The sequence below is a fragment of the Venturia canescens genome, chromosome 7 (assembly GCF_019457755.1).
Source record: "Venturia canescens isolate UGA chromosome 7, ASM1945775v1, whole genome shotgun sequence".
NCBI lineage: Eukaryota > Metazoa > Arthropoda > Insecta > Hymenoptera > Ichneumonidae > Venturia > Venturia canescens.
Genome location: NC_057427.1, coordinates 6,850,419 through 6,876,838, shown reverse-complemented (window position 1 = coordinate 6,876,838; position 26,420 = coordinate 6,850,419). Strand labels below are relative to the sequence as shown.

Genomic DNA, 26,420 nt, shown 5'->3' with positions numbered 1-26,420 from the left:
TCATGAATTTGCTGAAAGGCGACGAGTATCGAGCAATCTCTTATAATACGATAAACGAGATAATGTTTCAGAGGGAGCAATTCCGCCGAATTTTCATCACCAACTTCCTTCGAAGAATAGACCATCCGGTCGTCCAACGTTGATAACTTATCGGCGTATCTACGATGAATCTCTCGAATATCATATCGAAAGAGGTTTTGAAGATGATTAATGGTTTCGAGTACCGAGCCCTCGGGCAGTTTGCCGCCACGCGGTAGAAGGTACGATCCATTGAGACATTGTTCCTCTTCCAGATTATCGAGCGAGCCCGCTCGACGAAATCGACGCAGCAAAGCCTCAGTGACTACGTCAACGACGTCTTCGGTGGTCAGTGATTCACCAAGTGAACTCGGATCTCCGAATAAATCAGCTGAACTTTCGGTCACGTCAGCTTTACCGTCTCGAATCAAGTGCCCATTTTTGAAAATTTTACATCTCTTCGAGCGCGTTTCAATCATCGCTGCTATACACGAGGAGATGCGAAATCTTTGTCCTGAGAAGAGACATCCAGGGCAGTACATCTTCGGCGCGATGCAGATCAGGCCTGGGCACTGCGAAAAAGACACACGAAAAATGATTTTCATGAAGTTTGAAATAAGCTCAAGATTTAGGATTTAGAACGTAATGAGATGAAGCAATACAGTCGACGCTCCTTTTTGTCATTTCGGGTTATCTTTCCTCGACTCGTGAGCGCTATTGAGAGGGTGGACGGAGGAGAAGCTGACGTCACGGAGTGGTTTTAATGTTTTCGAATGGACTACAGGAGGGTCGACCGCTCGGAAAGCGCAGATTCGAAAAAAAAAATTGACATATTGGAACGCACCGGTAAACAGTACGGACACAAGTCGAACACACTTGGAAAAACCGGATCTTGAGGCTCTTTCGGTTTTATTTCTAAGCAATAAGTCGGCTGGTGTGAACGATCCGGGATTATTGCAAGTAGCTCAGAAGGAAGAATGGTGTAATCGGGTAAAATTGTGCCAAAATTCTCAGTCACAGTTTTGTGACGCCGACTATCTACGGATAGGCAGAAAATTGATTTTATTCAGGTTAATTGAAAAAATAACGAGTAAATTAATAGTTCTGGGAACTCGGTGAGTTTTATTTCTTGAAATGAAGCGATCCGCGCGGTACGGGCTCGAAAAATCGATTCGAACGTCGTGAACGAAGCGTAGTGTCATTCACCTGGCCTGTGGGGTTCGAACTTTTTCAAATGTTCCTGCAAATCATCGGAATTCCAGTTTGCGATCTCAGGCTCTCTTGCGAAAGGCCCCATCAGCTTGGACATTGTGCGTTTGTAGAAATCCACAGCCAATTTGACCCTCGAAAGTCCTCCGTCTTCGGCTGGTTTATCTCCCTCGCTTTCATCACTTTTTTTCAGTTTCAGTACTTTTCGTTCCTAAAAAGAAATTAAAAAAAAAAAACAAATCAATATTCTTATAAAACGCATGGAAATTTTCGATTCTCCATTTGCCAATGTGTGATCAGTGTTTTGATGAATAAAATAAAACTTCTGCGATTCAAAGGCCTTGTCAAATCGCTCTGCGATTGTAAACGTAGAGCACAAAGGCCACAAAATCGATTAAGAAAACTTGGACTGACGTGGCGCGTTCTCATGCATAACGTGCCTCACTGCTCGTATTAATTGAAATTCCCCTTTTTGCAACATTAGACTTGTAATCTTTTTCAATGTTTGGAGTCCGCTCAATTTTTTTTGTCAATCGTATACTCACTTTCGGTAAAGCTATGACCATGTAAGCATTCCCTTCGCTTTTGTAATACGAATTTTCGAGCACACTTGAATCGATCGTACGATGCTTCCCAACGGATTGCAGGACTGCCGTTTTGGAGGGAGACATTTCAGCTTTTTCGCCCTCCTGGAGAATCGTTCGCTCTGTTTCGTCTGTAAAATAAAAGATTCGATTATTTCAAATGTTGCTGTGCATCGAACGAATTTTTTGACGGAATTCTTTGATAAGGATGGAATAGTTGAAAACACGAAATCTAAACGCTGGTCGGCAGCATCTTCGTGGAGACACAAGTCAGCTGGACAGATCGGGCATTGCTGTTGGGTTCAACATATGTTGAAATAAATAATAAGAAAATGATTGAGTAAACCAAAATAAAAACTCGAATGAAAGCTCGTACCGAACCTCATATGGGGAGCTCGAAATTGAGAATTAAGTTCGAAAGTTATTTACAGATAATTTGTCATCGTTCAATGAGCCTGGAAAAACGATTTGAGGAAAAAACAGCGTCGAAGTCGAAGGAGTGGTTTCATAAGTGTCGTGTCATTATTTTTGTTTCCAATGAAAGAAAAATGAGCCAATATCACTCGATGAATGTGATTTAGCGTCAAGGTGAAAGAGCCCTTGAAACTATTGCGTCACATGAGCGCGCTTCTGATTCGAGTTAATCCGGTCCGATTTGTCTGTTGTTTTTTCTATTTTCGAGTTTTTATTTGCATTTTAGCAGTGGAATAAGATTGAATGTTTTATTTATAATTCTTATCGCGCGCGCGACGAGACGAGCCGGTACCCCGCCGACAGGTCGACATTCAAGTATTTTCCGTTATCAGGCTGTGGCACAGTTCTGAAAAACGATCAAATCGAGTCTGTCCCTATCGACGGCTTTCTTTTATTATTTATAGTCGTTTGAAAAATAAATAAACAAATTGATGAAACGGTCTGTGACGGCTATCCGCACAGCTTTCTAGATTGACGGAAAAGAGACGTCGCCTCTGTCTCTTTCGAGGTGAACCTCTCTTGATCCTTCTTTATCCACCCAGCCCACCTACCGGTTTGTAACGGTCAACCCTGCCATCAAAAGCGACACTGTCTCAACGTCCAACCACGAGATTCAATAAACGTTCGTTTTTTCAAACGACAGAGATCGAGCATACGAGGAAAGTCTGGTGGAAAATAAAATTTCCTTTTTTTTCTTCGTACATCAATTGAAACGGGTACGATCCTGGTAAGCTGAGCTTCGTCGGGGTTTCACGAGCTGGGCAATTCACTAAGAACGTTCAAGGGAAACGAAGCTTTGCTGAAACGTGGAAATAGTTTTTTCCACGTATCCAACGAAATTCGGTCTCCAATGTGTCGAGGTTTGACGCGTGCCGGTTGAACGCTGACGTTTCGACGTGTTTATTACTCCGAGGAAAGTTTCGCGAATGTGCACATTCCGAGGACTCTCTTCTAACCGGATCGACGATAATTTCTCGATTTTTTGGGACTCGATGGCTCATCGCTTCTCGAGTTTCGTGCGCCAATTGATAAAGCCGTATTATCGACTTTTTCGTGCGATGCTCTCACCACTTGAATCGACGTTGGTAAATAGACGCGAGTCTCGATAAAAATGTCGATTGCGACGAATAAATCGATCGAGATAAGAAAGGAGCGCGGAGACGAGACGTTTTCCAGGCAATTAATGTGAATGTGCGAGAAGGATGACCTCGGAGGCGAGGAGATTTTGACCCAGAAGAAGAGGACAAGGAGGAGAAGGAAGAGGTGGTAAAAAGCAGTTCCACAGGCTGCGTTAGGCTCGCCCGAGAGGTAGCCCCAACAGGGGCAACAACCGAAGTTGACCTCTCTACTTCGCCACCTCCGCTACAAACAGTCCCGCACGCTCTGCATTATTTCGTATCGAACAATCGTACAACTGTTTTTCCATCGTTTTCCTTCCCTCATTTGTCATACCATCGAAAAGCACACGCGAGATCCTCGTTCCCCGATAAATGTGGGCTGAGTATCGTGCGTCAATCAAGTGTGAATATTCGATCGTTGTTCTCGCTGGGTAAACACACGGTGAGGGTAAAAAAAGAGGATTCGAAACGAGCGAGAAAACGGTAGTGGAGAGGAACGTGGGCGATTCTCGCCGCACTCCTCACCTGGCAAAACTCCATCGCGGAAAGTCTCCCTTCTCGGTGTGCTTCCTCTCGAGGTGTAGAGCGAGAAAAAAAGCAAAGATATCGGCCGACTTTGACGGGGCACATATGCCGAGCAGGGACTTTTCAACGGCGCAAATTTCGTGGTCGATGAGCGAGTCGAGATGAGAGCGAGGACCGAATACGTGCCGCAGCAAGTGTGCTTCGGTAACGCGAATGTAACAACACAGGGTGTCACAAATTTCGCACATTCGAGAGCGAACTGTGCGAAGGGGAATCTTGATCCGCTGTTCTTCCTTAAAAATCTCATGACTTTCGATGCGCGCAAAACGATAAATGATGGGAAAAAATTCCTCTACAGAGGTTCTCTGCAAATGAAATTTTTCCAAAATTCAAGAAGCACTTTGCTGTCCGGAGTTTCCCTTCGAATCGACCGACGGTCCGAGCTCGAGTTTGGGCACATCCCGTACATTTATACGACGCGGGACAAAGTGCATCGCACCGAGCAAAGTGGAAGTCATCTTGAGCCGGAGCTGCGACAGCAGCTGCTTCATTTGCGCCGTTTTTTTCCTCCACTTACGATGTCCCGTAGGTGTGCACATGCTGGAAAGGGATCTCGCCGGTTCGTGTCTCGAGAGTATCGCACGGGAGGGCGAGGCCACTCTTGTGGTGATGTTGAAGACTCTCTCGGTCCCTTTGGAATTTGAGAATGGAGCGTGCGTGTTTGCAGCGACGGTCTTTGGCGCCCTGGGCTTCCTGAAACAGACCAGGACCAGCGAGTGAGAACTCTCTCCATCAAAAACTTCCTCGACAATATTTTGTCTAGAAAAGTAAAAAAGGAGAATCGACACTCCGAAAAAACTCTTACAGCAAAGAGCGATGGATTTTAAAAAATCGTTCGATTTGGAGCGTCGAATTTCTCGGATCATTAGCGATTGATCGCAACGTCGCGATAAGTCAAGCGAGATCGAACGAGCGTGTCGTAACAGACGGGAGATTAGGACTCAATTAAGTGTCTCGAGTTTATTCTCGACGAGAGATTCAAGGAAGAAAAATATATTTTCCCATCGACGGCGACTCGCGTGGGCCCCGTTTTATTTCTTATCGTGGTTAATATTCGAGTTTCTCGGCGAGGATCTCCGCGTTTGGCACTCGCTCTATCTTTGGTTTTGCCACGTGCACAGAGGCAGGACGAGGACGAGGACGAGAGAGCAGTAAGTTTCCGACGATTCTCCAAAGACAAACTCGTTCCCGCTCGTGGCCACCCCCCTCGTTGGAATGAAGCAACGAGTATTTATAGCTCGCCGATTATACGATACGAATTTACCTAGTTTTTCAGCTCCCGGTGTTGATTTTCTCCTTAAAGTTACAGTTGGCGATAAGAACGTGAAAAAGTCTCAAGATCTCGATATCTCGAGGACAAATGAAACATCGGAGCGTGTTGCTTCGAGGATAGAGATCGAAAATTCGGACACTTTCGTCCTTCGCATTTGGATCGATCGAAAATCCGTTTTTTGTTCAATCGCCCGAGTTTCTCAACATCGAGATTCAATGAATTGTGAGGTTTTAAATAAATGAATACTACTCAGTGACTTATCATTTCATACGTTTTCTTTTAATATTCGTGAAATTCCATAAGCACGAGGCCTTTGTTTTTATTATCTCTGTACAAAAACAGTCGAAAAAATTATACTTCGTTTTTTTCTTCTCCTTCATCAGCATATCTCCCTCCTCTCCACGTTTTTTCTTCATTATTTCGTTGAAGATAATCCATTTTTTTCTCTTACATTGTGTTTATCATTTTTTCGAACTCACGGCGTATGTACAAGCGGGAAATCATAGGTAACTTAAAAACTAAATATAATTATACATTGATATAATAATAGATATAATATTATATAATAATAGTGAACCTACGAGTCTAGGGATTCAATTTTCTTTCATTCATCATTTCTCCTTCCTCTCACTCTCTCTCTCTCTCTCTCTCTTTCATCTTTGTGACTGTCATTTGATATTTCTGTATATAAGAGTGTGTGAATCTCGTGAACGAGTGTGTACACCTGTTATTGAAATTTCTCTTTAAATGTGCGATTCAGTGTTCGTATGTTGAAAAAATTATTCCAATGACAATAAACATTTTTCACTCGACTCTCATATATCGTTACATTTTTTCTCAATCTTCACAGCAACATTTTTTATACAATTTTTCCAATAGATTTTTCATCTCCAGTGTACAATATTGGTTTCTCATTAAAATTATACTTTTCTTTTTTTTTTCTCATCCTCTTTTAATTATAGATAACATATACGAGTCTTTGCGGCTATGCTTTTCCCCATCATAATTCGTGCCTCTCAATCTCGTAGCTCGTTTCCAAAATACTCGTGTCTCCTTCGCCCTTTTTTCCTCCAAGGTGTGTGTGTGTGTGTGTGTGTGTAGTATGCGAATATAGAACTATAATTTTATCCACGACGATAAGAATCGTTTTGTCCGGTAAGCGATTAGGAATAATCGTCGAACGAGTGTTGATTATTTTCTGTTTAAATGCACGTACACGAAGGAGATTGAATATCATTTTAAAATCGAGCCACGAGATAAAGTTGCTCAAATATCCGTCCGTCTTGATTCCTCACGATCGAAATATCCTCAGAATTAAACACTTTTTAATTCCCGAATTGAATGGACACGCGTTCTTTTCGAGTACGATTACAAAACTCTTTTCTTCCCGGTCGCTCGGTGCTCGCCAGACACACACATACACGCGCGCATTCATCAGACCGTAACGCAATTATCGAACAAATCATATTTTTCGTTTATCTCGAAATTTCTCTCCGCGCGGGACGTCAAACCAAAAGAAAGTAAAACGAAAGAAGACACATGTTTCGAGTGTGGTGGTTGGTGCTGTTTTTTCTTCTTTTGTGTGCCGCGGACGAAGCAGAAGGGGAAAAATTCTTAACGTCAAGAAATATTTGATTGATTGCCGCCCGTTATTACGACGAATTTAATATTGTTCCCGATGACGCGTCGCGTCATCATTTATTGTACAATTTGCTTATTTTAATTCCTTCTTTTTTTTTTCCATCTTCACAGCAGCTTGCGACCGACTCGAATCCTTAAAAGCGTCCAATTTATGTGGCACCAAAATGCAATGTACAATTTTTCTTTTTTCATCTATACGTATATACGTATATTTTTACATATATACATATATATAATTTATATGTATTTGGAAAATAATATCATTATTAAATAACAGTATTAGTGAAGAATGGCGATACCATCGATAGAATCTGTTTGATGAACAACGAAACGTTCTCTCTGTGTGAACGGTTTAATGACGACTGTACAAATAAAAAAACGAGGTAAGAAAAGACGAATGTACAAAAATGAACGACCTCGCTCGAGCGAATAATTCACTCGTTTTGAGAATCATAAGTGATAAAAGATAGACGAATGTACAATTTTATTGTTCTCAATTCGGCGAAATTGAGTGAAAATATTTTTTTGCTTTCAGTTTAACTTGCGACATTTTTTCAGTTTTCCTTCCCCTTCGTCCTGCGTGCCGTGTCTCACTCCTTTTTCTTTCTCTTTTCATTCCGTTTTTTCATTCAAACACCGTACCAAAATGCCAGTTTCGAACTGACCTTTATATCTCTCGCCTCGTTGCCCACCTAGCCCACGTGTCTTTAGCGCGAACCATCCGTGCTCACCTTCGTACGTTATTTTCTTGCATTTTTTTCTTTCTCTTAGTTTTTCTGTTTTTTTTTTCGATTTTTTTTCTTTACCATTTATTTATCATTTAGATCTCTCACATTTTATTGTTGTCGACTTTGTCTCGATTTTTCGATTTTTTGTTTTATCTTTTTTCTATTTTTTTTTTTACGTTTTTTTTTTTCATTCTTTTTTTTTGTGTTTTATTTTAAAAAAATACTGAATTAACCAAGCTAAAATCACAGACTTGCCGGAGGAGTGACTCGTTTATTATTTATTCTTCTTCTCTTTTTTTTTGTGTGTTTGCTCTTATCGCTTTTTATCTGCTGCTTAAATCGCACTCAATTTTTTTCTCTCTTCTCGCGACTCCCCCCCCCCCCCCCACACACACACACAGCGGATTTGGACAAATTCTTTTCCTGAAGGACTCTAGTTCTTTGCGCGTATGTGTGTGTGTGTGTGTATACGTGTGTGTGTGTGCGCGTGTGTGTGTGTCGGTATTAATATATATGTAAATATATGTGTATATATATATATATACATACGATGTAATTACAATCTGATGAGACGTTGATTTTTAAATCGATTATTCATGATTACGGAGGGGGAAAAAAAAGAACGCAAAGGGGAGCAAGAAAATTTGGGGATTTGTTTAAATTTTTCATTCGAACGTTGACCGTAGTTTTCTATTGCATTGCGAAACGAACGTGTTTTATCTTCTCTCTCCCAATCTTTTTCTCAGACACGCACGCACCCTCTCATTCTCACTGTCGACGAATGTATTTGTTTTCTTAAATTTCACGTACAAACATAAATTCCATTTGATCGAATGTTTGTTTGTTTTTTTCGTTATCTTGAATGAAAGAAAACGTTATTTTTTTTTCATCTTCAACGAGATCGTTTTTATTCGGGCAACACACTTTTTTTTGTCGTGTTTTTCTTCTCCCTCCGAATTCTCTTCGCGAAACTCTTAAAATGACGCGACATTCTGCTCCCCCACCCACCCGTTCTCACCTTGCCGGAAAACTCGACTGGTATCGATTGAAAAAAACGGAGGGTACCGACGCCAAAAAATGTGCAATCGAGGGGAAAAAGGACCCTCCCCTTCCTCCCTCTCACAGGGATGCTTTTTTCCAACTTTTGAAACGTTCGCACGACCGAACACGTAGCAATTTCGAAAGGACGCTAAATCGAGTGAGTGACAAAACGAGGTTTCGGGTAAACGTTGAAACAACAACTCGGTTTATTCAGTCGAAAATCCTCTGGCTGCGATCATGATCGTAAACTCAATTTTTTTTCGTTTGAAACGACAAGTTTTTTAGACGATGCGTGACACCAATATTATTGCCCTCGACGTTGCTACGTGCTCATCAAGGAAGAGATAATTCGTTCTCATTATTATTTATATGTATAAATATGTACAATAATCACGTCTCATTTTCTTTCTCGTTCTCTCCACTCGATGTAAACATATATGTACGCATTTATATATATATATATATATCTTTATATATATTTCTATGTATGCACGTGTGTATTTATGCGAAGAAATTATATAAAAAAAAATGGGGGGCTTCCCATATTCTCGAGAAACTCGAATCGAGGTCAACGAAATTGTGCAGAGAACAAACGTCCCGAAGTCGCGAAGAAACGTGGGCGTACCGATGTCTTTCCTTTTCATTTCTTTCTCTTTTTTTTTTGTTTTTTATGCTTGCTCTCCTTTCTCGTCGGAATTGTAACACACAGTACAAGTCTCTCCGTATTCTCCAATCTGATCGTCGGCTTTTCTCGTCCATTTTTTTTTCTTCTGTTTCCGTATTATCTCGCTTTTTTTTACTTCGCATTATTACCTGGCTTCTCTAATCATAATCACAGACACGGTTAACTAAATGCTACGCGCAGAGCTCTCATTCGGAACGCGACAAGTTTTACGCCACGAGAGAGGAAAGAAAAACAAAATAAAAAAAAAAAGAAAAGAAAAGAAAGAGAGGAAAAAATTAGTGATTCACAAAAAACAGGGAAAAAATGCACTTGATCAGAAAAAAATGCATCACACGATCAAGTTCTCATCACATCGTCGACTAATCGTTACGAACGCACACACGCACGCACACTCATTTTTTATTTCATTAAACGTTCTGCTCGCTTAATTCGTATGTTATTTTTTTCTCTCGAGTTTTCGAACGTTTGCACTCTTTTGATCTCAGCAAGGGACGAGGGAGGCGAGAAGGTCGCGAGGGAGCGACGATCAGCGAAAGATTCGAAGGAATTCGTTAAAGTTTTGGTCAGGTTTGACAAGTTGACAAAATTTTCGAAAATATTTGACTCTATGGAAAAGTTGGCGGGACACTTTAACGTTGAAAATGAAAATGAAATTAGCGGAGGTTGGAAACTCGGTGCTGATCGTCTCCTCCCGGACACTGCTCCCTCCAATCGCCTCTTCCGATCGAAAAATACTTGGAGAAGAGCGAAGCTTTTCGTTCGGATCTCAAATGCGAAATATGAAAGGGGTCGAACCCATTGGCTTTGTTTTTTTCAAGCCGAGAATGACAATCGACAGTTGCATTACCGTTTCGATCGGAAGTTTCGATGTTCGGGTTGGTAAAAAAAAAAAAGTAAAGAAAAGGAAAAAAACGTAAACGGAAAGGTATGATTTGCGGGGATTGCGAAGGAGGAACTAACGGTCTCATTTTCCTCTTCGTTTTTTTTCTTTCCTTTTCTTTCGAAAAAGCCTCGTTTTTGTACGTTTAGTGTTTGGCCCCGATGGTGAACCGGTAGACTCGGGCATGCGCGGGGGCTCGATTGGAATCACCTCGAAAAATAAGTCGTCCGACGTTGGAGCAGCGTATTATTATTTACTGGCCACGATATTGCGATGTGTATAGCGAGGTTGTTTTGTTTTTTGCGCTCCTTTTTTCTTCTCCTTATTCCCTCGGCGGGTGTCTCCGATGCGATGAGAATTCGGCGGCCATGTTGTTTCGCTCGTTCGCCGCGCGCGCTCAACGTCCCAAGTTGTTTTTTCGCCTCCCGCATCGTCGCTGTCTCTGCCCGCCTGCCTGCCTGCCTGCCTGTGCCTACGCGCGTGTGTGCGATCATGCGAGTGCGACGGGACAATCATTCTGTTTTCCCCTCTCGTACCGAAGCGGTCAGTTATCGTAACATTAATCATACATTTTTTTTTCCTTTTTTCTTCTTTTATATAAATTCTCTTTTGAAGAGTTTGAGATCATTTGTGACCGCGGGAGAACGAGATCGGAAACACAGAAATATTTTCATCGAGCACGGTGTTGTTCTCCTCCTTCGAGCAGGATTGAGGGAGGCTCGCTGCTTTGGCAAGGCTTACAAATATACTGACTCGTACGAATCACCGGGATAGTACGAAGATGATGCCTTCTCGTTCAATGTCGAAACGTTTTTTCTGTTTTTTCTTTTTTTTTCTTTTTTTTTTCACTTTTTTCGCCTGATTTTTCGCCCAAATGACGGAAATAAAATAAGAGTTGAGCGAGTCGGGAGAGATAAAACAATGATTTTTTCGATCGATCGAGTAGAAAGTGGAAAAAATAAAAGGAAAAAGAACGCTCTCGAGGAGAGTGCTTTTTCTTGGATCGTCGTGACAGACGTAGCGGCAGAAATGGTGGGTGAGAAAGGCGAGAGAGAGACGGAGAGTCGTCGCGCAGCGACGGTCACGCCAATCGGAGAAGGGCGTCGCGCGACGCGGTGGGGGGAGCGAGCTCTGACGCAAAAGCGGCGCGGCGGACTCGAATTTCTTCTTTCTTCGGCCGTTTTCTTTTTTTCCTTCTTTTCGGCGAATCGACGAACATCATATGCAAGTTTTATTTTTTTTTTCTCTCTTTTTATTTCTTCGTAACACGGGGGCCGTTTGCACGTATGGAGAATAACAAGGATGAAGCAGAGTGCGGAGGCTCCGCGATGGTGACTGCGCAACAGGGTTGCCCAGCTCGTACAAAACGGAGAAAGGAGTGCGCGCCCGCCGGGGCATCGAGGAGGGGGGACCAATAAAGAAGGGAAAAACACGATGGCTTCTGTCTCCCGGGGCTTCTCGATGTTTCGACGCTTCGGGCTCCCCCCGAACGCGCAGCGTAACCGGATCAAAAGTTCCTTCCTCATGTTCGATCGTTTTTATTATAAATTCATTTCCCCTCCTCATTCCCAGGTCCTTTCGATCTTTCAGAATTTTGACGTCACACAGCATCACACGATCGCTCCTCCCCCCCCCCCCCCACTTCTTCCAACTAATGAAAGAAAAAATGCAGTTCTTCCTCGGAAAATGCAAAGAAACAAAACAGTCCACGAGGAGTTCTCGGAGTTTTCAACGTACGCGCGCGAGCGCACGTAGCTGTCAACGACGCACACTTCGAGGACCAATTTCGGGAAATGCGACTTCCGGTATTTTATGCTGTCTCGCTCACATGTATAAGTATATACACACACCACCCGCGTACACCTTTGTTGTTTCCGCACAGTCCGAAAGAGTGGAGAAAATAGAAGAAAAAAAGTAACGAAAGGTCCGTCGTCTCTGCGCGTGTGCGACGTTCCGAGGCGACGCGAGATTTTACGAGAGGGCGAGAGAAAAAGAGAAAAACGAACAAAAGAAATGTTGATTCTCAGCTGTCGAGAGACGGTGGCGGGTTACTCGCGGTGATGTTTATCATTATTATTAATATTATCAGTATTATTATCAATATTATTATTATTATTATATATATTTATTATTTAATATTTTTGTTTCATTATTAATTATTGTTATCGCGGTGATGTTTCACGGTCGTCTTCAATCTCTCCGCCTCTCTTGAATCTTCGTAATATTTTTCATTTCGCTTGGACGCAGACGCAACGCGAATTTCTCAAAAGTTGTTCAACTCGAGACAAAAGCGGCGATTTGTTCGTTGAATTGCGCATGCTCGAGGATCAAAGAGTCCTTGCAGCTCTCGAATTGTTGCTGTTGTTGTTGCGGCGGCTGCTGTTGTTGTTGTTGTTGTTGCTGTTGATGCTGTTGCATGGGGTTCGGAGGAATATCGTCGATCTCGGGGCCGCCGATTCTCTCGTAGAGTACGCAGATCGAGCCGTTTTCGCCGATTCTGTACGAGACCTCGGCGGGATCGATCCACATGGTCAATTCAGTTGGGAAAAGCGTGTGTAACAAAGTCGGCAAAAGCCCAACGTTGGCTCCGGCTTGCGCTATGACCGGATCCATTTTGCCGTTGATGCGAATGCACCGATAGCCTGAGCCGCGATTCGGCCGATCGGGAAACCAGTGATCCCGATAACGTCGCCTCAGCACATCGGTCAACGATGATTTAAACAATTCGAGCTGACGTTCCGACAGTTGGCCAGCCTGCAGACGCAACAAATGCACAAGAAAATCCGCCGCCGACACGATCTCCAGTCTCATCGTGGATTTATTATTTTTCCTATTACCAAATATTTTTCACACTTCCCAATCTTTTATCAACTCCGCCGACCCGTTGCGCGGTCTGTTGAAAACGAAAAAAAAAAAAAAACAAAAAAAAAATAACGCGGAATCGTCCGTCGAGGATTATTCGAGAAACGAATGTCTATTAAACCCTTTCAACTTTCTCGACCCGATAAATAAAGCATTCGCGATTGCTCGGTAGAATATTCCTCTTTTTCCTTCTTTTCTCCAGTGTCTCTCGCGTATATTCTCCACGTTGATGATTCCGGAGATTACGATGATTCACGAGAAAAAAAGGCACGCGCGCGCGCGCACGTTTTTTCCTATTCGCACACGCACACACACACACGGTTATATTTTCACGTGTACTCGCATAGAAATACTCGTATACACATAAATATAATCGTGTTCGTTGTTCGTTGTTTGTGTGTATGTGTGCGCGTGTGTGGGTGCAAGGTATATAGCGTGTGGTCACGGCACGATAATACGACGTCGTCGACGAAGACCAAGCTCCACTTTCGAATCCGTACGTTTCACGACAAAATGGCGTCGCCACTGACCGTACCGATCGTAACAACGTTGCCGCTCCAGCGCAAAGGGATACTTGTAATAATAATCCGAGTTCGCTTCTGCTCTCGCTGCTGCTCTACGAGCAACCACGGCGATGACCAAACAATCTCTTCTTCTTTTTCTTCGTTTTTCGGGCTTCGAGGCTTCGCCGATTAATTTCAATTTATATATTCTTCCGTTACAATTGCAACCCTCCACAGCGACTGATATTTCTCACAGACACGCGCGCACTAAAACTTGTTACGGAGTCGAAAGCGAGGGGACGAGAAGAAAACGAAAATAGAGCCCAACACCGGACACGATTTCACACCGAATTACGGCTATTATTATTATTATTCTCAATCGCGATTAACGAGCATTAAGTTTGAACCGAAAATTTTCCAAGATCGTTATATCGCGCGATCCTGACACCCGAGCAATCAAACGCTTCGCTTTTGATGTTTTGAGGTAACGTAAAAATCGGAACACCGGATAATCCGTACTTGAAGAGTAATTTTTGTCCTCCGGACCGCGAACCACACCTCTCGAGTGTCGACGACTTTCTAATGGTGGCAGCTTCGATGCCACCGAGCTAGACTCCCCAGTCTCTTTGTTTCGCGGCCACGGTAGAGGGGGCACGAGTCCGCCGTCGGGGAGAAGCATGCGCACCGTTCAGACCAATCGCGCAACGGCTCGTTCGCTTTTTTATGCAGGGTCACGTGACCCCTTCTAGAGATCTGCGCGAGGAGAGATGCGCCTCCCGAGGAATATTTTCTTCCCTCCTCTCTGTATATACACAAGCTTTTTCGTGTGTATACATCGACACGCGTATATTGGTTGCGCATCGCACGTAATACTCTATCCGAACCCGAAGCTTTTCCGCCGACTGTACGGAACAACACCGAGTCTTTTCTAGCTGTGCATACATCAATTCATATATATTATATGTGCACAAGCGTTACACGCGCGTCCGTCGCGTTCCCTCGATGGCCCCGAAATCGAATAGAGGCCGTGATCCCCGTCCGTATCTCCGTGTTTCTTTATCCCACGGAGAGACGGCGTCGCCGTCGTTCTCACCGCCGTCTCTCGGTGTTGCTGAACTCTCCGCCGTTTTATTTGCGAGTCCTGTTGTGCTTCAACATTTTTCACCGTCCCGCACTTTTCGTTAATACCGTGCATTTATTAAGGTGTAAATACGCTGCTGTGCGATTGTCCGCATCGCTACGGGGAACATTGTCGAGGCGACTGGGGTGGTACACGTTCTTCGATAATTTAGCGCCACGAAATAGTCGCGCGAGCATAAATATACTTTTGACATCTCTACCGCGGAGTGTGGAGAAATTGCCCTTCTCTTCGCGCTGCGTTGCAAATATATCGGGAGCAGGTCAAAGGCTCGAGACATTTTTCCATGGATCTCTCGGTCGTTCTGCTCCCCCCCCTCTGCGCGTTTCTTTCTTCAACGACACAGAAACAGCGATAGACCATTTTTGCACAACACCGATATAGATATATGTGCACGCTTTCCGGTTTCGTACACGAGAAAACCGACTCGAGAGCTCTGTCCTGGCGCTCCGCAGAAAAAAAAAGAGAAAGATGGAAAGAAGTGACTGTCGAGGAGCGATACGTACGGGTAGCTAGAGCGAATCTTGCGCTCGTTGGATGGTCGTATCGTCGTCCTGCCGAGAGAAGGATAAAACGGATCGCGTGGATGTCGGAATATCGAGACCGCCTTCGGCGCACTCGCAACAAGTGGGTCAAAATGGACCGGTCCATTTTTATTCTTGATTTCAATAAACGATCGTTTCTTTTTTTCAATTTATATATTTATTTTGAAAATAGAAGAATAAACCGGTCTCGTTTTGATTTTTTTGAAAATGCTGTTCGATTGAAACGTAAAACATTCGTTTCGCGATCGTATTTTCGACGCACCTCGGTTCCGATGCCGCCTCTTCTCTCGTATAGGATCATCACAATAGCGAGATTTATACAACCTATTTATAAATGCTGGATACAATGGTGTTTAATTCCCCTGAAATCCTGACCCGTTCGTCCATTGTCTTTTTTTTCAGCCTCTCTCTTTCTCCCTCCCCCCTTCTCTTTTTCTTCTCTCTCTCTCTCTCTCTCTCGTCCGATCGCGTTGCAGGGTTTTGTCCGTAACTCGTTTCGGGATATACAGCTACATATACGTTATTTATACTGAATTTCGCAATCGTCAGATCACGCCGAGTTACTACTCTTGGAAAGTTCTCGTTGTTCGTGAACTCTTTGCCTCCGAGGGAGAGATTTAACTTACGATTCAACATTCGAGTCAGTACTTATCGGTTGAATTCATTTGAAAAAATACTAATTTATCGTGACACGCGCTTTCTTATACCTCGGAGCGATACTCGCGCGATGTTTTTCTTCTTTTTCGTAAAAATTTTCAGTTCAAAGAGTACTTTCGTTCGGAGTACAGCAAACGAGTATATTTTTTTATTCGTTTTTTTGAATAACATCGGAATGAACGACGCGCTATGAACGCTTGTGCTTCGGACGATGCGAAAGGGTCACGGGTTTTAGAAATGAGAGTCACTGCTCCGAGGTGGAAAAAGCTTAGGGGGGTAGACTTTGCTCTATTCTGGCGAGTCCTACGCTGCCTTTCTCTCTCCGGCTCTTTTTCTCCAGAGTTCTTTTCGAGAGCATAAAACGCGGCGTCGTCGTCGTCGTCGCCGTCGACGACGACGACGACGACGGCGAGGAAGCGGAGGCGGAGGAGATCGGTTGAGAGGCCTACGAGGAGGAGGTGCTCGAGTTTTGTGCTACGAGTCTCGAGCCTCGCGGGAATAGGAAAGCTGGCTAGAGCCTCTAGAAAGCAGCGGACACGTCGCGTACTCACCGCAGTTAAATCGTTAGACGCTCCCAACTGTAAAGCGATAAAAATACGGACAAGACTAATTTGCTCGTCAATTTATTTTGGCTTTGAATTGTTGCAAAAAAAATAAATCTCAATCGCGGTCCCATGAAAATGCGAATTTGGACAGGAATTTATTCGAAAAAATATCTCTTTTCGACATTATCGGGGAAACCGAAGTTCTCTTCGCGACAAATGCGATTCCTAAGTGTAAGCGATTTTCTTACAAACGGTTGTCCGAGGCACTGAAAAAAGCCGCCTCCCAACGGAACGATAGCCCGCGGGCTTGCGTACAGTACGCTGTTGAAAAAAATGAGAGAAAAAAGAGCGAAGCACTCGCTCGAGTTGGTAGGAGGGGGCGGGAGAGAGGACGCGAGGAGTGTGTAACGAGTGTCTGAGTCACTTTGCGAAAGCGCTCGAGCCTGTCGCGGGCCTCTTCGCACACGACTAAAGATCGTTTTTTTATTGAACCGCCTCGTGAAATCATCGCTATAAATCCGTAGTCGAGGAAACGACGAGTGTTGAAGAAAAACTTGACGAGCGAGATGGTCAAAAGAGTGAATATTCGGAGGTCTGACGTCGAGGGGAAAAACTCGAACGGCGAATCCGCGATCGGAAAAGTAACGCGCAAAGATAATTCGACTCTGCGTTCGAGTCCCGTTTCATTCCGCCGAGCACTATCCTGCACAAAAATATCAGTTTTTTCCCTCGTTCCAGTAAAGTACATAGAAAGTTGCCTTAATAAATGCGCAAAGGCCGACACGCGTGACGTGTCCTAAACGAGGGTCAGTTTTTTCGCGCTCAAAGCTCTCTCCCCCGGTTGCGCAAGCCTTCCCGTAAATCGCGGACTTTCCCATATTTCCTATCGATAACAATCGCGATTTAGAATTCCCGATGAATTCGAATCCCGCTGTAATATTTACGGCCGATTCGTCCACGCGATTCAACCGAACCTGAGTCTCCGCGGAGGAAAGCAAGAATCGAATTGCGCTCACGAAATATTGCGCGTTTTTTCACACCCAAGCGCCCAAGCGTCGAGGAGAAACTGTAAAGCTTTCCTCAAATTATTAACCTGTTGCCCTTACACACAGCAGCGACGCGCAGTCTGTGCCTTTCGTCCAACCTTTCCGGATAATAATACACGAAGCGCAAAGCTTCGTGGAGCGGTGTGCGACCACGTGCCCGAGTAAAACAGAGCTGTGGAGGCCGCTCTCACTCGTTACGGCCCCACGACGACAAAGCCACCGGGATATCTATGCATCCGCGGTAGCAGACTCGCACGCACACGCGTTTTCTCGTGTGCGACGAGAAGCATCGCGGATCGATGCGCAAACGAGCGGCCAGGAAATTATGCACCCCTGCGGCCGCCCCGCGGCTCGGTCGATAAAAAAAGTAACCTTCGCCCGCCCCCCCCTTTACGATCGAGGAATTACGAAGCGTGAGAATATATTCGATGCGCGGGCTTGCGGCACAAAATTTACGAAAACTACGTCGATTCGACTGAAACGGGAAAATCGATTTTTTTTAATTGATCGAATTTACATTCGTGTCTTTTGACAGGGCAACCGAAGGGTTACGAGTCCCGATTCGCTGGATCCCCAAAGGCATTAAAATTTTTCAGACTTTTCCAAGAATTTTGGAGCGGCTTCTTCCGAGTCGATGTTGCGGCAGCGAATTAAGGGAGGAGCGCTCGGGGTCGATAGACGCGGACGTACACATAAAACTGAGCTCTTTCTTGCTTAAAGAGGCGCGTGTATAGATGAAATGGCACGAGGAGGAAGGGGCTAGCGGGAGCACTCTGGTGAATAAATTGTCGCTAGACCGGTGCGTTCGCGAGAATGACCAGAATAGTAACGTTTCGCTTAGCAGCACGGACGTTCACCCCGTCGGTCGCTTCGCGCTCTTCTCAACTATTATAGCTCTGCAAAAAGATAGATTAGACCGAAAGGGGCAGTGGACGGGGGGCAGGGAGAGATTATGGAAATTTTCCGACACTAACGAGCGGAAAAAGGTTGTGCAACGATAACTCGTACTGGGTCAGCGTATCCTCAGGAGAAGTTGCAACCGAAGGTGCAACCGAAGCGGGTGACGCTTTGCTGTCGGATCGCGACGAAAACGTGTCGTTTGAACCGCTACTTTTGTGCCCCCCCCCCCCCCCCCCCCCGCTCGAACGAGCGCCGGCGATTGAGAATGATGGGAAAATTGGAAAAACGCAAACGCAACGAGTCTGACTGAATTTCATCTCCGATCCCAGGGAGTCGGGAAAATGAGTTTTTTCACTTCCGCCCGAGGCGCATCGTTTCGACTATTTTTCAGTGTCGTAAAAGCAGAGATTTATCCTCGGAGACATTATTTTTCTCGTATGAGGAAAAATCCTCGATCGTTTATTGCGGTAATAAAGCGCGAGAGCTCCTCCCTGTGGCGGGGAACGCGGGCGTGTGACGAGCAAGGCTATTTCAAGAAATGGTGCGATATCCGCCGGGCCAAAGTGTCTTTCATTTCGTAAACATGTTTTTCCATTTCTCTCTCTCTCTCGGGATTTCATTAGTTCATTGAATGCAGAGCCGAGTATTTTCGGGCTCGTTTTCAACCGATTTTTCAGAAGAGCCTCCGCGCGCTTGTAAATTGGCGAAAGTATTTGCTCGTTGAGAGAGAAGCGACGATGCGAAGCTCGCTTCGTCGCGCGCCCCGAATCAATCCGTCTTAATTACCAATAATTTCAAGTCGAGTTTCATGCGCGGCACAAAGGGGAGTCCGTGACCCACTGGCGAAGGCATGAGCGACGTTAGCAGCAGCGGGAATATGCGGCGTCGATTTATGCACGAGAATATAACCGTAGCAGTTACTGTCTCCATCAATCGTAAAGAAAAAAGCGCTTCTTCCGACGAGGAGTTTCGCTGTTCGCGCGCGCGCGCGATAAAAAACGTCCGATTGCGCATCCGCGAGAAAGTTTACGAGGGGAATAAAAATGCGGGAGGGAAGAACGCGAGCGATTGTGGGCCCGGGCTTCTTGGCCCTCGCGCCGCTCAAAAATTCGCGTAAACAACGAAAATCTTCGGACTCTTTGTCCGATCGAAAGTGTCCTCGGTCTGCACATGCGATCGCGCACCGATCGCGACGATCGTTGGACCGTTATTTATAAATACGCGATTTTCATTCGCCGCGGCGTTCGGCGTGTCCTTCGACACACCGCTCCCTTCCACTGCGAATTGCAATTTCTCAATCCCCCCCCGGCTAATGACACTGAAGTTTCCAACGTTGGAGTCCAACGAAATGATCGAAAAAACTCTCCAATAATTCTCCTATTTTGTTCCCTGCCAAATTTGCGATTCGTAGTTTTTCAAGCTGCACCAACGATTCATGAAATAAAAAATTGGTGAATAACAAACATTTTTTTCGTTCATTTCGTTGGACTCCAACGTTGGAAACTTCAGCGTCGTCCCCGGCTAAGAAATCTCATCGACGGCATTGAATTCGATTAAGGTACTTTCCCCGTTGCTATCAATCTCGCAGGACCTCGTTACGATTGTTCGATATGAAAAGGCGACGCGCGGGGTGGTTGCTGGGTGCTGGTGCGGGAGAGGCGAGAAAGGGGCTTTCGTACGGAGTCACGTTTCCCGGAAACTCGGGTTTCTCTGTCCTCGACCAGTGCCAGGCTTCTCCTTGTTCGTCTCTCTCCTTCTGCTTCGCAAACGCTCCTCGGCCGAGGGACAAATGTTATGCGACCGTTTCCGCCATAAGCTTTTCCGGATATCGATTCATCGCCGCGACCAATTCCAACGAGCCTTCCGCATTAACCGACGCTCGCAAACTCACGCGCAACATTCCTCCGAATGAGGCTTTGTCCGGTGGAAAGAAGCCTGCGATGAAAATGAGGAACGAGCGCGCAGGGAAGCCGCGTGCGAAAGGACTCGCCTTCGCAGAGGGACTGAACAATTTCATTTTCCCTTCGCAACTTCTCGCCTCCGCAACGTCGTCGCGCGCTCATTTCAACTTTTCCTTGCGACCAAATTGTTCATTAGCGAATCAGCGATTTGCTGAATTTACTAGAAATTCCTCCTTCAGCTTTTGGCAAAAATTTTCTTTCTCATTATTTGTTTGTTTGTTTTTTTTCTCTCTTATTCCATTCGTTTTTCTCTTTATTTCTGTTTTGTCCTCGCATTGACACAGTCCGGATTAAGATCGCGGTATATCGGGTCAGCGTTCCATGCATTATGCAGTGAAAAGTTTCGGGGAAAGCGGCTCCCGTAATTCTTTCTCGTATTATACGCGTGGAGACGCCAGGCCCGGAGGTGTTTCGCTCACTAAAAATAGCCTGGATCGAAGTGAGAGCGAAGGAGGGACGGGGGGAGACGGGAAATGTGAATAATCGGTTTGGGGATATTGCGAGAGCGAAATGTTTCTGGAATAATAAGCCGAATCGAGAATGAAAAAGCTCCAAGGGAGCTCGTAAGTGGATGGAAAGTAAGCTTCTATGTAATTGCGAGAATAAGAAAAAAGACGAAGAAGGTTGACGGAAAATTCCACAGCTTCGAGCTAAAAACGACGAGGAAAACTCGATCGAAGGAAATCCACTCGTTTACGTGTAATTGGAGAAACTAGTGCGTCGCTACGAGATTAAAATTGTTTTTGTACAATGTGCGTCGAGTTGCGAATGTTCACTTTCGTTAATCCCAATGTTTCACTCGAAGATTCTTATTAAAATGACAAGTATTCAACGAAAATCAATCCCGTTGAAAATGACGTGCTTGGGAAGAATATATTTTCGTCAAACGGCTCAAAAGAACGGAACAGGCTTACGGTCGGGGAACAAAAACGCTTGAAAAAGCATCGAGATACAGTCGTTCTGCGTCGTAGATGGCTAACGCGAGATAAACACACGGATATTCTCAGAGACGAGTACTGACGCGATGAAAAACACGCATCGCGACCGCGAGCTCCGTGCGTCAATATCACCCGAGAATCAGAAAAAAATACACGCACGCACGCACGTACACACATCGCCGCGAGCCTTCGTAAGACCGATCGATGGAAAAGCGACGGAATTTCAAAAGACTCTTCGGCGATACACGCTCGTGAAAAAAAAACTCGTTTTTTTCGAAATTATTCTCCCGTTCCGGGATTGACGCGAGTTCAAGATTAATGGAATCAGTAAAATTGGCTAAATTTTGAAAAATTTCGATATATCGTCCAGTCATCGAACTGCAAAAGCGATATCGAAAAATTATAACGCGAACAACGAAATAAAATAGATACTCGAATAAATCTAATGAAATTGAATAAAAAGTCAAAAAACAAAAGTTGTTGAAAAATTTTATTGATATTTGAATGAAAAGTTGAAAAAAAAGATTTATTATAAAACTGATAAATTAATGGAATTTATTGAAACCGCGATTGGAGGTTAAAAGTCGAGTATGCAGCGGCTGATCGTGTCGCAGTTTTACCAACGACGCCAGGATGTTGCAAGATTTTTGTCTCCCGCGTCACGAACTGCATACGAGAGTACACGTCTGAGAAAAAAAAAGAGGAGGAAAAAACACGAAGAAAACGAAGCGTCCGAGCTCGAGTCTCGGATTCCATCAACAGGTCGCTAATTCTTCGTTATTTGAACTCTGTGAATCCTCAGTTATTTGCGCGTTATTTCAGCCAGCTCGCACCAGCGTCTCGGGTAGGCGTGTTATACACTTTGCTATAGTAGACGAATTCGATGAGCAGTGCACCGAGTTGAGGCAGGTCGTGACACTGCGAAACGCAAATACAACGATCGTCGTATTTCTATTTTCTTTCTCGCTCCTCCTTCCTGCCGCGTTCCGCCACTGTGGAAAACGCCCCTCGTGTGTCCAGTCACGTTCCTTTTCATGCCTTTTCTCGCTTTATTTATCAATTTTCAATAGATTTATTGACAGTTGTTATCCGAGAAGTGGAGAGGATCGATTCGGTTGCTCGGATTCATTTGAAAGTGTCCAAGTGCTTCGGAGAGTGTCCGAAGTGCCGGGAAATTTATGGCGATCGAACGTGGATCGATGAATAAATTCGTGTTTCGATACGCTGATTTTTCACAGGCACTTCCCCGTACGACTCGCTAACGAATTTTTCGAACAGAGACGATTTTACTTGCTGTCGTTTGGCTCAGAGATATCGCGCGTTGACGCGAAGATTTTTGCTTAATCTGATCGTAAATAATTCGTGACTGGAGCAACAGCAAATTCAGTGCAATTCAATACTTCTTCGTGTTTCCTTAAAAACGGCATGCGCGTTCGAGGGAGCTGGTGATATTTTGTCGAGTGAAAATTCTTCGCTCGGAAGATCGAGGAAAAAATGGGAAAATCACGAGCAACAACCTGCGCGAGGGAACTCAGGTACAGAGTCCACTTTCGGTGGTCCAGTTTCAAGGACAAAGGGAGGCGTCGGCCCATCGCCGTAAAAGGATCGAACGAGCGGACGAGCAGCAGAAAAAGGGAACAAAGAAAAGCAGAAAGTTCCTGGGGGGGGATCGATGTAGGGAAGAGAAAATTTATCGCCGATAAAACGAGAAATGATTTTTCCTCCGAGCAAAAAAGCTTGTAAATATATTTATTCATGAGAATATTTAACGTTCCAAGGCAATTTTTGCTGCTGGAACGGAACCTACCGAAGTGTGATTCCCGTACAAAGAAAATGTATAAAAGTGCGGGCAGCTCCCCGAAAAAACATCTGCCGACGCAGGGCAGTCTGTTTCCATGTTATTCTCTCGCTCTCCACTTGTGACGCAGGCGAGGGAACGATGCACGAAGGCTCCGTGTGGGCGGCGCGCCCCCTGGCAACGTCCATAACGCTCCACAGCTCTCTCTCTCTCTCTCTCTTGTTCCATCATCCACGGGAAGCGAAGCAGAAGAAAAAAGGATCCGGGGCTATCCTCGTCAGGAGGATTTTTCCGGGTGGAGTATAAAGTTTCGAGGTAGCGACTACTCGAGATCTCGTCTCGCGTGGCACATCCGCTTCTCGTGTACGAAAAACACGTGTTACTGCGAGCAGAATATCCATCGAGAAATGGATCCCCGTGGAGACGAGTCGTACCGAGGAGCAAAGACACTCGGATACACTCTTTTTAATCCCGCTTAAAAACTACGCTCGAAAGTTTTATTCCGTGCATCTATTACCGGAGAATGATAACCCGGAGATGCGGTAAGTATCGCGCAGTAAAAACATACACAAAGGCGAGCGAGGACCACGAGGGGGCTTCGAGAGGGGGACACAGTCCCGCCGGGTTTTGGTCCGACTACACACTCGTTTCCTCGACTGCGACGGTGCCGCAACTCCGCCGAATGGCAGCGTTGCCATTGCCCGTCTCTCTCTCTCTCTCTCTCGCATCCCTTTTCTCGTAAAGTACAAACTCGAGAGCAAACAACAGAATGTGTTATGCCTGAGAGAGAAGGAGCAGGAGGGAGATAATTCGTGCAATGAAGAGAAATTGTATACGGGTCGTCCTCGTACGAATAATGTCAAGGGGGTGAAAATAAATGAGAAAAACAGAAAAGAACGACGAGTCGAATTCTCAGGCTCGAGAGAAAAGCGTCCGTGTATCGCTGAGTCTGCATCTCGAGTAATAAAACTAAATGGAAAACAATGAAAATTATTTTTCGCTCGTCGATGAAGATTAATTCGCCAGACAATACCGAGCGAGGTAAACGCTTGGGCATGAATAAAACAATATAATGGAGGATCGATGTGCGTCATATAAAAGTGATGATAAAAAAATCTTGAAAGACGCGAAGCCTCAAAGTTTGTTTGCCAAGAGGGAAGAGGCTCTTGCGGCGCTCTCGTGTTCCAAGCTGCGCAGGTGGAAGAAAATAAATGATATTCCTTCCAATAAAGAGTATCCACTCGCGTACGTAAACATCGATAGCCGCGTACTTGAGAAATGTACTTTTTCATTTCTCCTCGCAGCCCTCTTAGCATTCTTAACGTGTGTGTACCGCCAAGCCCATTCGCGAGTGCGCGTGTGTGCTCGCTCCAACTATCGGGCGGGGACACGCTGTATGGCTTGACTGAAAAACCCGAAAGGGAACATTGGCTTTTATACCGGATGGCAGATGGCAAGGGACAGCTGGCAGCGCCGAGAGCGGAGGCTTTCGGCCTCTGTGTTTTATGCATACGCAGACACGACGGCGAATCACGCATGGGGAGTTCGAGTTCGAATCGGCTGAATCGGGACTCGGGAGTTTGGGTTTAAAAAAAGACGGAAATAAAAATTCATCGGTGTTTAGGCCTGGTCGAAGGCTCTGAGAAAAAGCGACGTTTTTTTCATCATTACAGTCTCAACAAAGTTCGTGTTTTCGAAGCAACGAGTCGGTGGAGAAAAAGAAAATAAAATATTCAGCTGCTACGGAATAATTCAGATTGAAGATACAAACAATCGAGCGCGATAAAAAGGATTGAGAGAAAACAATGTTTTTCGTCGTCTTTTTAAATGGAAATGAATTGTTGAGGAAAAAAATAAAAACGGAAGATATGAATTCGTCGACTGTCGAAAAATCGACCGACAAAGCGACGAGACGCAACGCTCTCGCTTATACTTTGAGATAAAATATCGAACCGAGCCCATTTCGCTCCCCGTGTTATCGCGCGAGCCGAACAAAAGCGTTATTATCACGAATAATCGAAAAAAACATGTTTTCGTGAGACGCAGTTCGCGCCGTCGTGAGCGTCACCGGGGCCCGCAGATACCGAGTCACGATCTTTCCTCGATTCACGAAGAATCGCTTTCCGTAATTTTTCGTCGATCAGCCGAAAACCTGAGCGCGAATATTCCTCACGCGAAAAACGATTGTTTTCATGTTCTGTGGATGACAATTGACCGAACGTAACCGCGCGCGTTGCGCAGCCAACTTTTATATACGCTCGTCGTAATCGACTCTCTCTCATATTCTTTGCGCAAATGTCGAGCTTATCTTATTGTTCTGTTTCAATAAGAGAAGAAGGGAGGAGATTGAGAATACTCGTTTTTCATAATTATCACTCGGCCTTTGGGATTGACCTCCAGGGGCCAAAGCCCCCTCGTCGAACAATTCTCGCTTGTTCAACGCGACTGTGCGAGTGCCTTCTGTTTCGTGAGCTCATAAATGTACGCGTTCCATAATTCTCCGTATCATCGTAATGTTTTACGTTCGGTATTGAGATCTTGAAAACAGCACCGAGAGGTTTCATGGTTTTAAAAAAACGCGAGAAAGCTTCAACAAGTTTTTTTCTCCCACGACTTCGATTGACGAGACGATTTTCTGCACGAAACTCTGGGCAAAGTCCACTCCTCCCGGAGGACACTTTGTCCAAGAAGCGTGAGAATTCACGTCGAGTCGTCGCGTAGCGCAAAACAAAAATCCCGGTGATCAAGAGCGCGAGAGGGCGGGAGGGAGAGAAAGCAAAAAAGAGAATTGTTTCGGCAGGAAGGCGAAGCGTCGAGGCGTAGCGTGGAAGAGCGCGAGAGAAGGAGGCCGAGGCTGGTGGAGGTGCGGAGCGCGCGAGAGAATAATAAAACGAAAGAAAGGAGGAGCGCGGAGAGCCCCAGGAAATCCGTCGTTCACAGTCGACGAGGCCGAGGGTCACAACCCGTCATGCGATCTTATCACAAACGCGAGCGGAGTCACCGCTCGCAGTATTTCTCTTCTCCGAGCGATGTATTTGAACCGCGAGAAAAAAATCAAAATTCATCCAAGAAAGTACAATGCTTGTGAGGGGGAGCAGCGCGTTGAATATTATTTTTCGAGCGAGAAAATTATTCTTAATTCTTACCATTGCAGGTCGGCGACTCATGTTTTATGCATCCGTTTTACTTGCGTACGAAACATTGAGAAATAAGAAAAATTTGAATTAGAAAACAAATTTCTGACAACGAGGCCAGGAGTCTACGTTTCCACCTCAATATTCTAGAAATCTT

The 26,420-nt window shown here is 44.9% G+C and overlaps 2 protein-coding genes across 6 annotated transcripts in view; both read right to left on the bottom strand.

Annotated features, from left to right (window-relative positions):
• The window catches only part of Ipk1 (Inositol phosphate kinase 1), a 36,009-nt gene that overhangs the window by 883 nt on the left and 8,706 nt on the right, over positions 1–26,420 (bottom strand). The window contains exons 1-6 of one of the 5 annotated variants that reach the window (XM_043422994.1): positions 4,794–5,366; positions 4,506–4,681; positions 1,773–1,942; positions 1,225–1,438; positions 863–1,056; positions 1–590 (exon numbers count right to left, since the gene is read on the bottom strand). In XM_043422994.1, coding sequence (XP_043278929.1) covers positions 1–590; positions 863–1,056; positions 1,225–1,438; positions 1,773–1,942; positions 4,506–4,527 — 1,190 coding nt within the window. In that variant the 5' untranslated portion in view covers positions 4,528–4,681; positions 4,794–5,366. Of the gene's footprint in view, positions 591–862; positions 1,057–1,224; positions 1,439–1,772; positions 1,943–3,928; positions 4,480–4,505; positions 4,682–4,793; positions 5,367–26,420 lie in introns of those variants that run through there. The other 4 variants (XM_043422993.1, XM_043422995.1, XM_043422991.1 and 1 more) reach the window with 4 other exon arrangements.
• Positions 5,519–14,202, bottom strand: LOC122412975 (protein BTG2-like). Its single transcript, XM_043423011.1, has one exon. The coding sequence runs from the start codon at positions 13,045–13,047 to the stop codon at positions 12,511–12,513; it is 537 nt and encodes a 178-aa protein (XP_043278946.1). The 5' UTR covers positions 13,048–14,202; the 3' UTR covers positions 5,519–12,510.

Bases quoted from the DNA above. Each gene is read 5' to 3' on its own strand.
- LOC122412975 (XM_043423011.1), bottom strand. From the start codon at position 13,047: ATGAGACTGGAGATCGTGTCGGCGGCGGATTTTCTTGTGCATTTGTTG.